Source organism: Sorex araneus, chromosome 1 (assembly GCF_027595985.1).
Source record: "Sorex araneus isolate mSorAra2 chromosome 1, mSorAra2.pri, whole genome shotgun sequence".
Classification (NCBI taxonomy): domain Eukaryota; kingdom Metazoa; phylum Chordata; class Mammalia; order Eulipotyphla; family Soricidae; genus Sorex; species Sorex araneus.
In genome coordinates this window covers 433,763,614-433,777,407 of record NC_073302.1, presented here as the reverse complement: position 1 = coordinate 433,777,407, position 13,794 = coordinate 433,763,614, and the positions used below count along the sequence as shown (strand labels likewise).

At 49.4% G+C, this 13,794-nt stretch overlaps 1 protein-coding gene across 1 annotated transcript in view; it reads right to left on the bottom strand.

Moving 5' to 3' along the window:
• Positions 1-13,794, bottom strand: part of NUP205 (nucleoporin 205) — an 81,867-nt gene that overhangs the window by 4,402 nt on the left and 63,671 nt on the right. The window contains exons 35-39 of the mRNA XM_004608239.2: positions 11,785-11,911; positions 10,765-10,841; positions 7,098-7,226; positions 6,193-6,319; positions 1,221-1,387 (exon numbers count right to left, since the gene is read on the bottom strand). Of these exons, the coding sequence (XP_004608296.2) occupies positions 1,221-1,387; positions 6,193-6,319; positions 7,098-7,226; positions 10,765-10,841; positions 11,785-11,911 (627 nt within the window). The remainder of the gene's footprint in view (positions 1-1,220; positions 1,388-6,192; positions 6,320-7,097; positions 7,227-10,764; positions 10,842-11,784; positions 11,912-13,794) is intronic.

Sequence of the window (13,794 nt, the reverse complement as noted above, 5' to 3'; positions counted from 1 at the left end):
TTTCCCGAGCAGAAGCTTCGGCAATCGGCAATCACGGAGAATTGTTTGCTCGTTTGTTTTCAGCCACGCCCGGCAGTGCTCAGGGCTTACTCTAGGTGGCGCTCGGGGGTCTTTAAGGAGTCCAGGGGATTGAACCAGTTTGTGTGCCAGGCGAGCACCCCACCCACTGGACTCTCTCGGGCCTCTACTGTAGAGTATTTCTCTCGCCGTCAGGTGTCATCTGCGGGAAGTGCAGACTCTAGAGCTCAACAAAAATGGGCCCCAACAGCGGAGACCTTCCCTACCCGCCTGCCGGGAGACACACCCCGTTCGCTCCGCAGGCTCTGGTGCGGGGCCGCCGGTCAGCGACTCGGTTCGGGGGATATGGACACAGTCCGCTGTGAGCCCCAGGGCTGAAGGGTGGCCCGAACCCGGTCACCAAGTCCTATCTCAGTCTGTCCCGCAGGCTGCCAGGCGCTGGGTCAGTCAGACCCTCGGCCGCAGTGACTCCAGTATGGAGACAGAGTGTCGGCTGTGAGGCCGGGCCCGAACACCGGATATGATATGCTCACCACCCGGGCGCTGCGATTCTCAGGGGCAAGGCCGGGGGGTGGGGGGTGGCGCTGACAACTCCGAGGAGTGACGCCGGGCTGCTGTGGGCAGGCGACCCGGTCAGAGGCCAACATCCCACATGGTCCCCCGAGCACCGCCAGGCGTAATTCCAGAGTGCAAAGCCAGGAGTCACCCCTGAGCATCGCCGGGTGTGACCCAAAAAGCAAAAAACAAAACAAAACAAAAAAAGCAAAAAACTGTGACGCTGTTGTGGGAGGGACACTCCTTCCTGGGGAATCTGTCACTGGAACTGCAGCTGCAGGGCGGAGAGACCAGACCCCCCCCCCCCCCCCGTGCCTGGGCAAGGTGCATGCACCGTAGGCCGCCCACCCGGGTTCCGTCCCAGGCATCCCATATGGTTCCCAGCTTCCCACCAGGAGTGATCCCCAAGTATAGAGCCATGAGTAAACCCTGAGCACTGCCAGGTGAGGCCCCCCCAAACACCAAAAACATTAAAACAAAAATCATCCGCAAGAGAGACCAGAGTCTCTCAGCACCAATTGTAGAGTGGCCAAATAGCGTCATAATTCTCTGTCCAACAGGCAGGGCCTGTCCTGACAGCGGGGAGCATCCCCTCCCCTCACCCGGGCGGGCTTGGCCGGGGGCCCGGCGGCCTCCTCCAGTCCTACCTCTTTGATCTCGTCCGGGGGCAGCTGCTCGACGTTCTGCAGCTTGTTGACACTCTGCCGATGGCTGTCGTAGTAGCTGAAGAAATCGCTGGCGCTCTGCTTCAGCAGGTAGACGATGATGCCCAGGCCGGGCAGGCGCCAGCAGGGGACCACTGGGGCCGGGGCGTCTAGCACAGGGATGATGAAAAAGGGGAAGAGAAAAAGAAAGCTCCACTTACCAAGACGCTCTGACGTGGCGTTTTATGACAAGCGATGCCCAGGAATTCACGGGCAAACGATGATGAAAACCACCCAAGGCTACTTTTAAACACCACTGGCAGCCCGAAGGAGCAGCAACCTCTAGGAACAGGCACGGACACAAGGCTGGCAACTCTGGGAGACTAAGGGAAACTGAGAATTGCCCCCTGAGAGGGCGAAGCCCCCTCTGAGACTCTAGGAGACCAGACCCCCGTGCATGGTCGGCCTTCACGCAGCGCTGGGTGGCCCCGCCGGTGAGGAGCCCACGTCTCTCCACAGGCTGACTTCCAAGCCACTACTCATTTTTCCCTGTTACTGAAGTCACAGCTGCCAGCCAATTCTTCCAAAGGGATAAGGCATAAACAACAAAGGACGGCTCAAGTCTCAAGTCCATCTGGGCAGTAAAACAAAGTGAACGTTTACTGGACTATCTTCTGATAAAGTTACAGAGAAGACAGGGTGATGCCAGCAAGCCGTCGGCGAGGGCACGCAAGGGCAGAGTCAGATGCTACTCCGGGGAAGCCTGGGAGGGCCAGTGAGGAGCAGGGCCCGTGTCTGCCCGAGGGTGCCAGAGAAAGACCCGACGAGTTCACTGCCACTGGGAGATCAGCTGTGTTGACCCCAGGGCCCAGCACGAACAAGGGGGGCGAGACGGGCATTTGGTCCCTTCACTTTGCCCCAAAGCCAGGCCCCTCCCCTTCCTGGGAAGACAGAGGCCAGAGACTGCAGCCGCACCACCCAACTCTCCGCCCCGCACTCCCGAGGAGGGATGTGCCGCCTTTGCAATGCTGACGATGCACCTGACCGAACGAGGGCCTTGGCCCCGAGTGGACTTGCGAGGCCTCCATCTGGTCAGCAGCTGAGCACGGAGGGGAAGGTCGGACACGGAGCGTCCCCCAACGCACCTCCTCTCCCACACGCTCACTTGCCCGAGTCTAGAAAATACTCCAGGGCGCCAGCCCTGGACTTCCCGGGAGGACGACTCGTGAGAAACCTAATTACTGGAAAGCTCACAGAGCCAGGAAGCAGCAGGGTGCAGGAAAGCAACTGGCTCACAGGTTAAGGAGACGACTAGCGCTAATGAAGGGGGTGAAAGCAAACACCGGCGCTGCACACTTCGGAGAGTTGCACGTTTGATCCGCGGAGTAATTAGTGATTCACTGCAGAGGTGGCCGGCTTCCCCTGAAAGGATGCTGAGATACAGTGAGAGACTAGCAGAGGCGGACTCAAAGCGGGCAGGTCACTGGCCGTAGCCTTCCGCTATCTTCGCTACTTTGTTGAGGAGGGGACGTCTGGCAGAGCATAGAGATGGCTCCAGGTGGACGTGGGGGGCCAGCAGTGCTGGGGGTCAGACTCAGGGCTCCTGCAAGCAAGGCCTGAGCCCGCGTCCTTGACGACATGTCCCTGCCCTAATATCCTTGAGCCTCCCACACCCCTTCCCACCCCGGTGTCGGAAACGCTGGAGCAGAGAAGAATGCACTGATGAACTCTTTCCTCTCGAGGTCTGAGGAGGGGCAGGAGCGCGTGCTTTGCCCGCAGGAGGCCTGGGTTCAATCCGGGCAGCACATGGGCCCTGCACGCTGGGAGCAGCCCGGGAGCCCCCAGGCGCTGACACGGGTGTCCCACAAAACGAGGGAGTTCTGCGGGGAAAAAAACTCTAAAGCTCCCACACGAAAGCACACGTGAAAGGGGCACAGTTTCCCTCTTCCCAGAAGGGGATGGCTTAAGAGACCGCCTTGAAAGCAGAGGCGGCCAAAAGGAGCGTCCTAATAAGTGGCTGTCACGCAGCAACAGGTAACAGGGACTCTGCTAGCAGAGGACCGGGTGTCTTTGACATCAAGAAGATGAAACGGCCATTTAGTCTGGAAATCTTTTGAGATCTGAGGGGGAGAAAGCATCTCCCTCCGGCGAGAGATCTGCAGGGATCAACGGGGAGACTCAGGAGACAGGCCAGGGAGAGGCCGCTCTGGGAGGCGGGAAAGGCTGCTCGGGAGAGAGGGCCCGGCCGACTGAGCCGCTCTCTCCCCTCGGCTCCGCTGAGTCACGGGCCAGGAGAGAACGTTCCCCTCAGGCTGCCCAGGGCAATCAGGGACAGGCAGCTTCACTGAGGCACTGTCTATTTTTCCCCCGGCAGCAAAGCTTTTGAGTGTAGGAGAAAGGGAGAAGACTGTGTGGCACTGACTGGCTCAGCAGAGGAATCCTTTCAGGCTCCGGCCTGTTACCCAGCGAACTGCAACTCCTTAGAGCTACTGCTCTATTTCTTTATGCGTATCCTCGGCCAAGAATGACGAGGCTTCGAATGAATCACTGCGCGCCGGCATTTGTAAGCCATTTTATTAAATACTAAGACCTTCGCTGCATATGACAAACTCAGACTAAGAGCAGACAACGGCCCCGGCCCAGGCAGAAAACGAAGACACCGAAATATCACGCAGAAACAGTTTCCTGAAATATCATGCAGAAACAGCACCAACACAGGAGAAGGCGCTACGTACACCTCACTGACGGCCCGTGAGCCACGTCTGCAGGAAACGTTCTCAGAAAGCCCCGTCTGGGGCCGGAGCGACGAGCCAGCAAGCAGGGTGCTTGCCTGGCACGCAGCTGTGCTGGGTTTGAATCCTGGCACCCCATCTGGTCCCCTGAGCCTGCCAGGGATCTCCATCCCTGAGCTATCTAATCCCAGATGAATCAGATGCAGGAAACCACCAGGTGAGGGTTTTACACTCCCCGGAGTGACAGTGAGGAAAAACAAAATATGCTCACGGATCAGTGAGAACACACTGGCAGAGAACGTGAGAATACAGAAGAACAAAGTGGAAATTCTGAAACTGAAAAGTGCAGTTCTGAGGTAATAAAACATTCGCTGGATATATCTGCAGACACATGATCTGACTGAGGGAAGAGTACATGAGTGCAAAGACAGAGAAGCTGAAAATATTAAAGAGAAAGGACAAAATACGAAGACAAAGACCCCCAAATATTCGAGGTCATAAGATCAAATGCCAATGGAAGGGCGCTGGCCTTTCACGCGGCTGACCCAGGCTTGATCCCGGCCCCCTCTATGGCGCCGAGCTGCAGGGGTGATCCCCCAGAGCAGGGCCAGGAGTAAGCCCTAAGCACCACTAGGTGTGGCTCCAAACAAAACAATTAGGACAGTTCTTATAGTACAGTAATGTACTATGTAATGCTACTATAGTAACATTACTGCAATTACAGTACAGTAATGTACTAGTGTAGCACTGTCGTCCTGCTGTTCATCGATTTGCTCGAGCGGGCACCAGTAACATCTCTATCGTGAGACTTACTGTTACTGTTTTTGGCATATCGAATAAGCCACGGGTAGCTTGCCAGGCTCTGCCGTGCGGGCAGGATACTCTCGGTAGCTTGCCGGGCTCTCTGAGAGGAATGGAGGAATTGAACCCGGGGCGGCGGCATGCAAGGCAAACGCCCTACCCGCTGTGCTATCGCTCCAGTACATTATGGTAATAAGATAGAGGTATTTAAATGAATCTATTCTTTACATCATTCTATTAAATATGCATTTTATGTTACTTAGCAATTTCTCAGGGAAATTAAGAACTTGAAACGGATGAAAATGTGACAAAAATGATTCACAAAAATATCAAACAAATGGGGCTGGAGTGATGCACGCGGCCGACCCGGGTTCGAATCCCAGCATCCCATATGGTCCCCCGAGCACCGCAAGGAGTAATTCCTGAGTGCATGAGCCAGGAGTGACCCCTGTGCATTGCTGGGTGTGACCCAAAAAAGCAAAAAAAAAAAAAAAAAATCAAACAAATGGCTTCTTGAAATCGCTAATAGTTCATTCCATTACAACCACCAGGACGGGAATAGGTTTGGTCTGTGAAATAACCAATCCAAAATCCTGCATCGTATTCCAAGTCTTCCTTACTGGGTCATTAGGAAACCACAGGCTATGGCACGCACTGGACTTACATCTATGTTTTACTTCAGTCTGCGACAGACACTGGGAGCTAAAATCCCAAACTCAATCCACACACTGTACTTAGTGAAATCTGACGTCACACACAAAGCCATGTGTCTGCTGCATTGTCACTTCTTTCACCCAGTTAGCTCTCAAATCCTAAACCCTCTCTTTGGTTTTGTTTGCTTTAAGTTTGGGGGGCACACCTGGATGCGCAGGGGTCACTCCTGGCTCTGCTCTCAGGAAGAACCCCTGGCAGTGCTCGGGGGAACATATGGGATGCAAGACACCGATCCCCGATGAGTCGAGTACAAGGCAGACACTGTCCCCGCTGTATTCTCACTCCAGCCCACCTCGAACCTCGCCGAAATGCTCCTCGAGATTCACTCTCGGAGAATGCCGAGTTTCTCAACTCGCTGGAATACTGCAGCCCACCTGTGGCTCTCATAACACGTCCTCGCCACTCCTTGCGAGCGCGGCTTAAACTGGTTCTCAATATTAAGAACTAAAGAGAAACTGCGGGGCTGGAGCGATAGCACAGCAGGGAGGACGTTTGCCTTGCACTCGGCTGACCTGCGTTGATTCCCAACATCCCATATGGTCCCCTGAGCACTGCCAGGAGCAAATTCCTGAGTGTAGAGCCAGGAGTAACTCCTGTGCATTGCCAAGTGTGACCCAAAAAGCAAGAAGAAAAAAAAAGAGAGAGAGAAACTGCGTCTAACAGATGCAACAGGAATGCAGGAATCATCCTGGCAACTGAGTACTCAGGTACAGAAGGAACGAGCTCACCTTGGCGGGGCCCGTCTCTGTTTAGGGTTTCCGAGAGGCTGGGGGTGAAGAGACACACCGAGTGCTGGAAGGGGGGCGAGCTCTGCAGCATGAGCGACTGGCAGTACTCCATGACGTTGGCACATATCTACGAGGGAAGCGAAGCCATGACAAAAGCACAGCCCCCCCAAATGTCCTAAAGTTGCAGAAATCCAGATCTGAAGACCCAAACTAGAAACCCATTTGTAAAATTACCCACCTCTGCTACATCCCCCCACCCGCCACCAATTCTCCAGAGCTGGGTTGGACCGCGTGCAGCAGTGCTCGGGGGTACTCCCAGCTCTATGCTCAGGGGTCCCTCCCAGTCACGCGTTGGGGGATCCCCGGGTGCCTGGGATTCCAGGCTGGATGCATGAGGGCAGGGCCCCAACCCCTGTACTATCTCTCTGGCGTCTTGCCAACTATTTTTAAAGACAACAGTCGGGCCAGAGATCCAGTCGCGCGGCTGGGGGCACACACGTGGGGTGCGCAGGGACCCTGTCCGAGCCCAGGAGCACTTCTGGCGGGGGGGGGCCCTGGAGGCACCTGAGCACCGGGAGGTCTCTGTGAGCAACCGCCACCCATGGGCCGCAGCTATGAACTGCTTGGCCCTGCTGGTCAAGTGTCACAGGAGCGGCCCTTGGGTCCCAAGCACCGCTTGGGTGGACTCCCAAGAGGCAAAACAAGGGCCAGAAGAGTAGCTGATCAGGTTCGATTTCAGCAATAATCGAACACAGTCCCCCAGCCCCACCGGGAGTGACTCCTGAGAGGAGAGCCAGGAGCAAGCCCTGAGCAGCGCCCAGCGTGGTTCAAAAACAAGACAAAAACTGCAAAGAGGAAAAACAAAAAATGCAGAAACAGTCACACACACGTCTCACCCTTCTTACCTGCTGCATAGCTAGTTCAATCTCGTCTTTCTTGTTCACTCTATCTCCCTCCACATTATCATCTTGAAATTTAAACTGACGTAATCGGTCTGAGCCACCAAAGCGACATAGCAATCCTAAGCACTGGCGCTAAGAAAGAAAAGAATACTTAGTTCACTTTAGCGGAATCGTTTGAAATTAGTGACCTGTCCTTTTGGGGGGGTTACAGACACGGCAGCTTACTGGCTAGTGAGATCACTCTTTACAGGGTGTAAGTTCTTTCTTCCCATAGAGACAAGTGAAGCTAGCACAATCGAAGTGGAGCCTTTTGCTAATGTATTGATTGGCAGGAAACTCAGTAAAAGAACATTGATAATTTTTAGCAGTCAATCCCCAATATAACCACAGTATTGTCATCCTGTTGCTCATCGATTTGTTCGAGCGGGCACCAGTAGTGTCTCTCATTGAGAGACTTATTGTTACTATTTTCGGCATATCCAATACACACGAGTAGCTTGCCAGGCTCTGCCTCGCGGGCTCGATACTCTCGGTAGCTTGCCGGGCTCTCCGAGAGGGGCAGAGGAATCGAACTTGGGTCGGCCACGTGAAAGGCGAACGCCCAACCGCTATGCTATCGCTCCAGCCCAACCACAGTATATGCCAAAAAAATTTTCTGAATCACACCTCCCCCCACCCCCCCAAAAGCATTTCGTAATCCCTATGAAGATATTCATTTTTTATTATTTATTTTTAAATAATGTAGGAGTAGTGCTATCTTTTCAGCTATTGACAGATATCCATTAAAAAGTACAAGTTGTTAAATAACATAAAACAAAGTGAGATGGCAAATGGAAGATGATCTATAATAAACACATCCATGTTCGTTTTTCTATTAAGATTCAAGTTTTAAAGATTAATGCTGGCAGCTACCTCTGGGGACTTCACAGAGGGATTGGTTCCACACAGTATGGAACCTCAGCAGATGAACCACAGATATTATCCTCTTGAAGTGGTATTTTCCTCTTAGAATGATCCTAAGGTTCTCAGAGGGGTGAAAGGCAAGTTTTCCAAAACTGGCAACATACAAAGCAGTTAGCATGTGGGTTTGGAATTGGAGCTCTGGATTATAATAGCAAGTAGAGGACCGACTTGCTAAGTAACCTGAGCCAAGTTATTTAACTTCTTCAAATCTCAATGCTCACACTTCTAGAATGAGAATAATGAGAGCAATTTCTACCTTAAAAAAAAATATTAGCAGGATTTCCTGATAATCCTGAGACATTGGGATTTATTTAAAGTGCTGAGCATAGGGGCTGGAGCAATAGCACAGCAAATAGGGTGTTTGCCTTGCACGCGGCTGACCGGGGTTCTATTCCCAGCATCCCATATGGTCCCCAGAGCACCACCAGGGGGTAATGCCTGAGTGCAGAGCCAGGAGTGACCCCTGTGCATCACCGGGTGTGACCCCCCAAAAAAAGCTACAAAAATAAATAAAGTGCTGAGCATAATTTCTGCACAATAAAAACAGGTATTATTTTTTTCTGGTGACATCGAGCCAGAGAGATAGTACAGCAGGTGGGTAGCTTGCTTTGAATGTGGAAGACCCGGGTTTGATACTTGGTGTCCCACACAGGCCCCTGAGCACTGCCAGAAGTAATTCCTGAGCATAGCTGGGTATAGCCAAAAAACTAAACAAATAAACAAATTGTAAGAATTGGCAGTACCATTAAAAAAAAAAGAATTGGCAATACCATGTGTCTAATCATACACACACACACACACACACACACACACACACACACACCCAAAACACACTCTCATACACTCTCATATAACATGCCTTAATTAAACTGACGTTACTTTAAATAAGATTTGACAAGGCAAAATGCATTAAAGAAATAAATAAAAACATATTTCCCATAGTAAAAGGGATGATTTTTTGGTCTAGCTTTTGGGCCACATTCAACAGTGCTCAGGGCGTGCTCCTGGCTCCGTACTTGAGATCACTCCTGGCGGGGCTCAGGGCCCTGTGAAGTTCTGGGGATAGATCCCGGGCCAGCCCTGCCCTCTGTACTATGGCGCTGGCTCCTGAGCTTTTGTTTTAACAAAGGGGGCCGAGGGGGTGCCCACAGCCTGTGGTGCTGAGAAGACGACACAAGGCCAGGGTGCCCACTCTCCAGCATGCAAGCCTGACACCAGCCCTCCCAGCGTCCCCCGGCCCGCTATACATGTTTGCTACTCTTACAAATGAAACGGCAACACTAATAAAACATTTCTAGACACCACCTGATAAGAGACCGACAGAAAGATGGTGTTAGGGGCTGGGAACTCGTGTAGGGGTCAAGGTACTTGATTTCATGTGGCTGACCCTGATTAAAACTGAGCAGAGTCGCAGAGTGTGGCCCCCAAACAAAACAAAATACTGAATCAAAACAAAAACAAAAATATAGCAGATAGCCTTGCACATAGTCATCCCCAATTTGTTTATCCCACACGGTGCCCCAAACCCTGCCAGGAGGGATCCCTGAAAGCAGAGGCGGAGGGAGCCCTGAGCACAATCGGGCATGGCCCGAAAAGCAAAATAAATAAAAACTGGTGCCAGGACACTAGTATCGCAGGTAGGGTGCTTGCCTTGCGATCGGCAGACCCAGGCTCGATCCCTAGCACCCTACATGGTTCTCTGAGCTCGCCAGGAGGGATCCCTTAATGCAGAGCCAGGAGTAACCCCTGAGCACCACAGGGTATGGTCCAAAAACCAAAGTAAATAAAATTAAAATACTGTATCAAACAATAAAATATCAATTCTTGTGTATATTTTTATTTTACAACCAGTCAGATATTTAAATCCAAGCAGGCTTGCAGAAAGACTGACAAAATACCAAACTGACAGGCTATCTAATACGTGGGAATATATTTCAGACATACCTAATTGGAAAAAAGTTGGGGAATAAATTAGTAGCAAGTATATAAAATATAAAATGAAAAAAAGAGATTAAAAATATAAAATATAGAAGAAATATTTTTAAAATGTGGAAAAAAGTATCACCTATGGGTTAAGCATAAATATTTATACAGTAATTATAATGATAAACACTGATCTAACCAAAACTCTGATTTTATTACATTAAGTCAGGTGGCTTGGGATGAGGACTGCCCAGGAAGGGTTGGTGGGAAATGTATTTATTATATGGTAAAGAGAAAGAAGTAAAGACATCTAAACATTCATCTTTCTCGATGAAAAGTTTATAGATGATTTCTAACACTGTAAAACTCAGTTGACAGTAACATAACCATTTTATTTAGAGATACAAACAACTGAAACACAGTTAAAATTGGGTTTGCTCAAATCTAGGAAGCAGAGTGAGGAGGAAGGGTCAGAGAACCATTATATTTTCTAGTAAGTCTTTTTCTCTTTTTAGGTCATACCAGGCAATGCTCAAGGGTCACTCCTGGCTCTGCACTCAGGAATCTCTCCTGGCAGTGCATGGGGGGACCATATGGGATGCTGAGTTGAACCCAGGATGGTCGCATGCAAGGCAAACGCCCTCCCCACTGTATTTCACTCCAGCCACAATTTTCTATTAAAGTCTTAACAGTCACCACCTTAAAAGACACACACACACACACACACACACACACACACACACACACACACACTCACACACTCGCACACACACACACCAATTACCTGGAATCTTCCGACATGGCCCTGCAGCTCCATCAGAGACCCTTCATTCACGTCAACATCAAGCTCACTCAAAATGCCTATAAAATTAGGAATGCTTTAAAATAGGGTTTTATCAACAGCATGATAAAACAGAAGTTCAGAATCATAGAAAAATGTACTTTTTTAGCAACTGTATTATGTACTGTGTATACGTATAATATATACACACACGTCATTTTAGACACATCAGTCCTATATTCAAATTGTGTTTTTTGTTTAATATAAGTTTTTGTGTGCTATGTGCTATGTTGCCTTTTATTTTTATTATATATTTTTAAAAGGTTTTTAATGTTAGACACCATGGTTCACAATATTGTCAATGACAGGATTACACAAATGCAACATTTTAGCACCAATCACCCCCCAGAGCATCGACCCTCCTCCACTCTTATCCCCGTGCCTGTCCCATTCCAGTCCGTCCCCTGATACCCCCCACTGTGGTCAGCTTCCTTCTCAAGACCAACACTTTCTGCTGCCACTGGACACTTGTTATTCCCCTATTCTGCTTCTTCATATCCATATAGGAGAGAAATCATGTGTCTATCCCTCTCCTTCCGACTAAATTAATTCAGCATGATACTCTCCAGATCTATCCACAGAGCAGGAAATTGTATGACTGCATTTTTTTATCTCGGTTTCTTGAGGTGGTGGGGCCATACACACATGGTACCAGGGATAAACCCAGGACAGCCACGTGCAATGCAAGCATCTTACCCACCGTACTATCACACTGACCCGTTCATCTTATTTATTCCATCTTCCCTATACTATGTATTTGGAATTGATTAAAAAAAATTTTTTTTCAAAGGCGGGAGGGGAAAAAATATCCCCCCCAGAAAAGGGTGGGGAACAGGGCCAGTTAACTCTACTAGCAGTGGCAATTTTAATGATGTATGTACAGCTGCAAAGCAATAAAAGCCTCTCTCCTGGAAGTATGACATTTGTGAAGAACCATGAGCAGTCCGTTCAGGGGAAACTTACCAGGCAGTGCGGCTTTACTTATGATCCCAGTCAGCAGAGCCAATTCCTGCAAAGAGCCGGCACTGCCATCCTGACAGCGCAGAATCGCTTGGATGGTATCAGAATGTGAAATGAGAAACTGCAACACCTAAGACAAGGACGACGAGCGACAGGAAAAGCAGAGGGAGAAGAAGAGAACAGGACACTGGGTTATAAACCAAAAATTCACCTTCTGAAAAACACAGAGTAAAGAAAATACCAAAGTAGCGATAATCTTCTGCACTTATTTCTTCAAGAAGCAAATGTTTAACTAAAACTCCTATTAAACAAAAATAAGGATTACTTCAATGCTTAGAAAACAACACATTTAGAGGTTGGGAGAGAAAATAGTAACGTAACGCGAAACCAAGGGCTTGAATAATATCTAATTTATTTTATCCAGATCACAATAGAACATGTCTAAAATCAGAGGGCACAAAATTAACTTACTGAGTTCCAGCTGGCCTATCAAATATGATGATATGGAACCGTCCCATTAAAGCATAGTCAAATTCCCCTTTTCTTTTTACCCTCCCTCCCTAATTCTTTTCTTTTTTCCCAATGTTTGGTCTACACTCCGTGATGCTCAGGAACAATCACTGGCTGCGCGCTCCGGACTCACTCCTGGAAGGATCAGAGGACCATACGGGACACCAGGGATCGAACCTGAGTTCACTGCATGCAAAGCAAGTGCCCTGCCCATTGTGCTATCCCTTGGGGCCCCTAACTCCCCTTTTCACATGCTCAATAGAAAGGAGAGCTAAAGGCTGACCCCTAAACCGTTCTTGGAAGTTGGCATTCTCCACAGTAATCTCAGGACACCCGAATTCCTTTCATATAAGGTCTCCTCAACACCATCACAAACGCCTTGATCCGTAATCAAGGCAGAGATCATATCTATATAAGTCAAACATTTAAATTACACAGATGAGTCTTTTAAAAAAAGATACAAATTCTTGGGCCATAATCTGGATATGAAATTGGACATGAAACACAAGTAATGTGCAGTTTTCAGAGCAGGGCCTCAGGGGCCTCTGATAGTTGGTCCCAGACGGTATTAGGGAACCAATCTTCCACAGATACGGAGAAAACAGTTTTGGAGTGAAAGGTGTGGGGTGTGCCCCGAGCAGCTCAGGGGACTATCTGATGCCAGAGATCAAATGCACGGTCACTGCATTCAGGCACGTGCTCTTGCTACCTGAGCTATCTCCCTGGCACCCTAAGAGAACTCTTAATCTCCAACAAGCAGGAACAAGCAAGGTCTGTGAGTTTTAAAGCACTGCTCAGAGGCCACAGAACAAACGATCAGCTGGCACCGCGACTGGCAGTATGAAATAAGGCAGCACGCTAGACTCAGCAGTCCTCCAGCCTCCTGAGGCAGCCTGACCACACCGAGGGCAGGTCAGATCACCAGTTCCTCCAAGGCACAGAACAGAACAGGTACGATAAAAGACTGCAGACGTATAATGGTAAGCACAGTGCGTAAGAGGTTAGGTTACTTGCGCTCTAATTTTACACAAGCAACCGTGTGCACACGTGTGTGTGTGTGTGTGTGTGTCTGTGTGTCTGTGTGCTTATGTGTGCTGTGTGTACGCACAGGCTTTGTGAGAAAGTAATGAAAAATTAATTTCCAGTGCTTTATTTATTTATTTATTTATTTATTTATTTATTTGCTTTTTGGGTCACACCTGGCAATACACAAGTGCTCCTCCTGGCTCATGCACTCAGGAATCACTCCTGGCGGTGCTCAGGGGACCATATGGGATGCTGGGAATTGAACCTGGGTCGGCCTCGTGCAAGGCAAACGCCCTACCTGCTGTGCTATCACTCAAGCCCCAATTTCCAGTGTTTTTAAAAAAATTACTTGGTAGAAAATGAGCTTATTAAAATAACTTCATTCTCTATCACACCTAACTGTGGGTTTTTTTTCTGCAAGGCCTCAAATAGCATACAATTGTCTCTCAAAAACTACTTGGCTAAATAACATTTTAG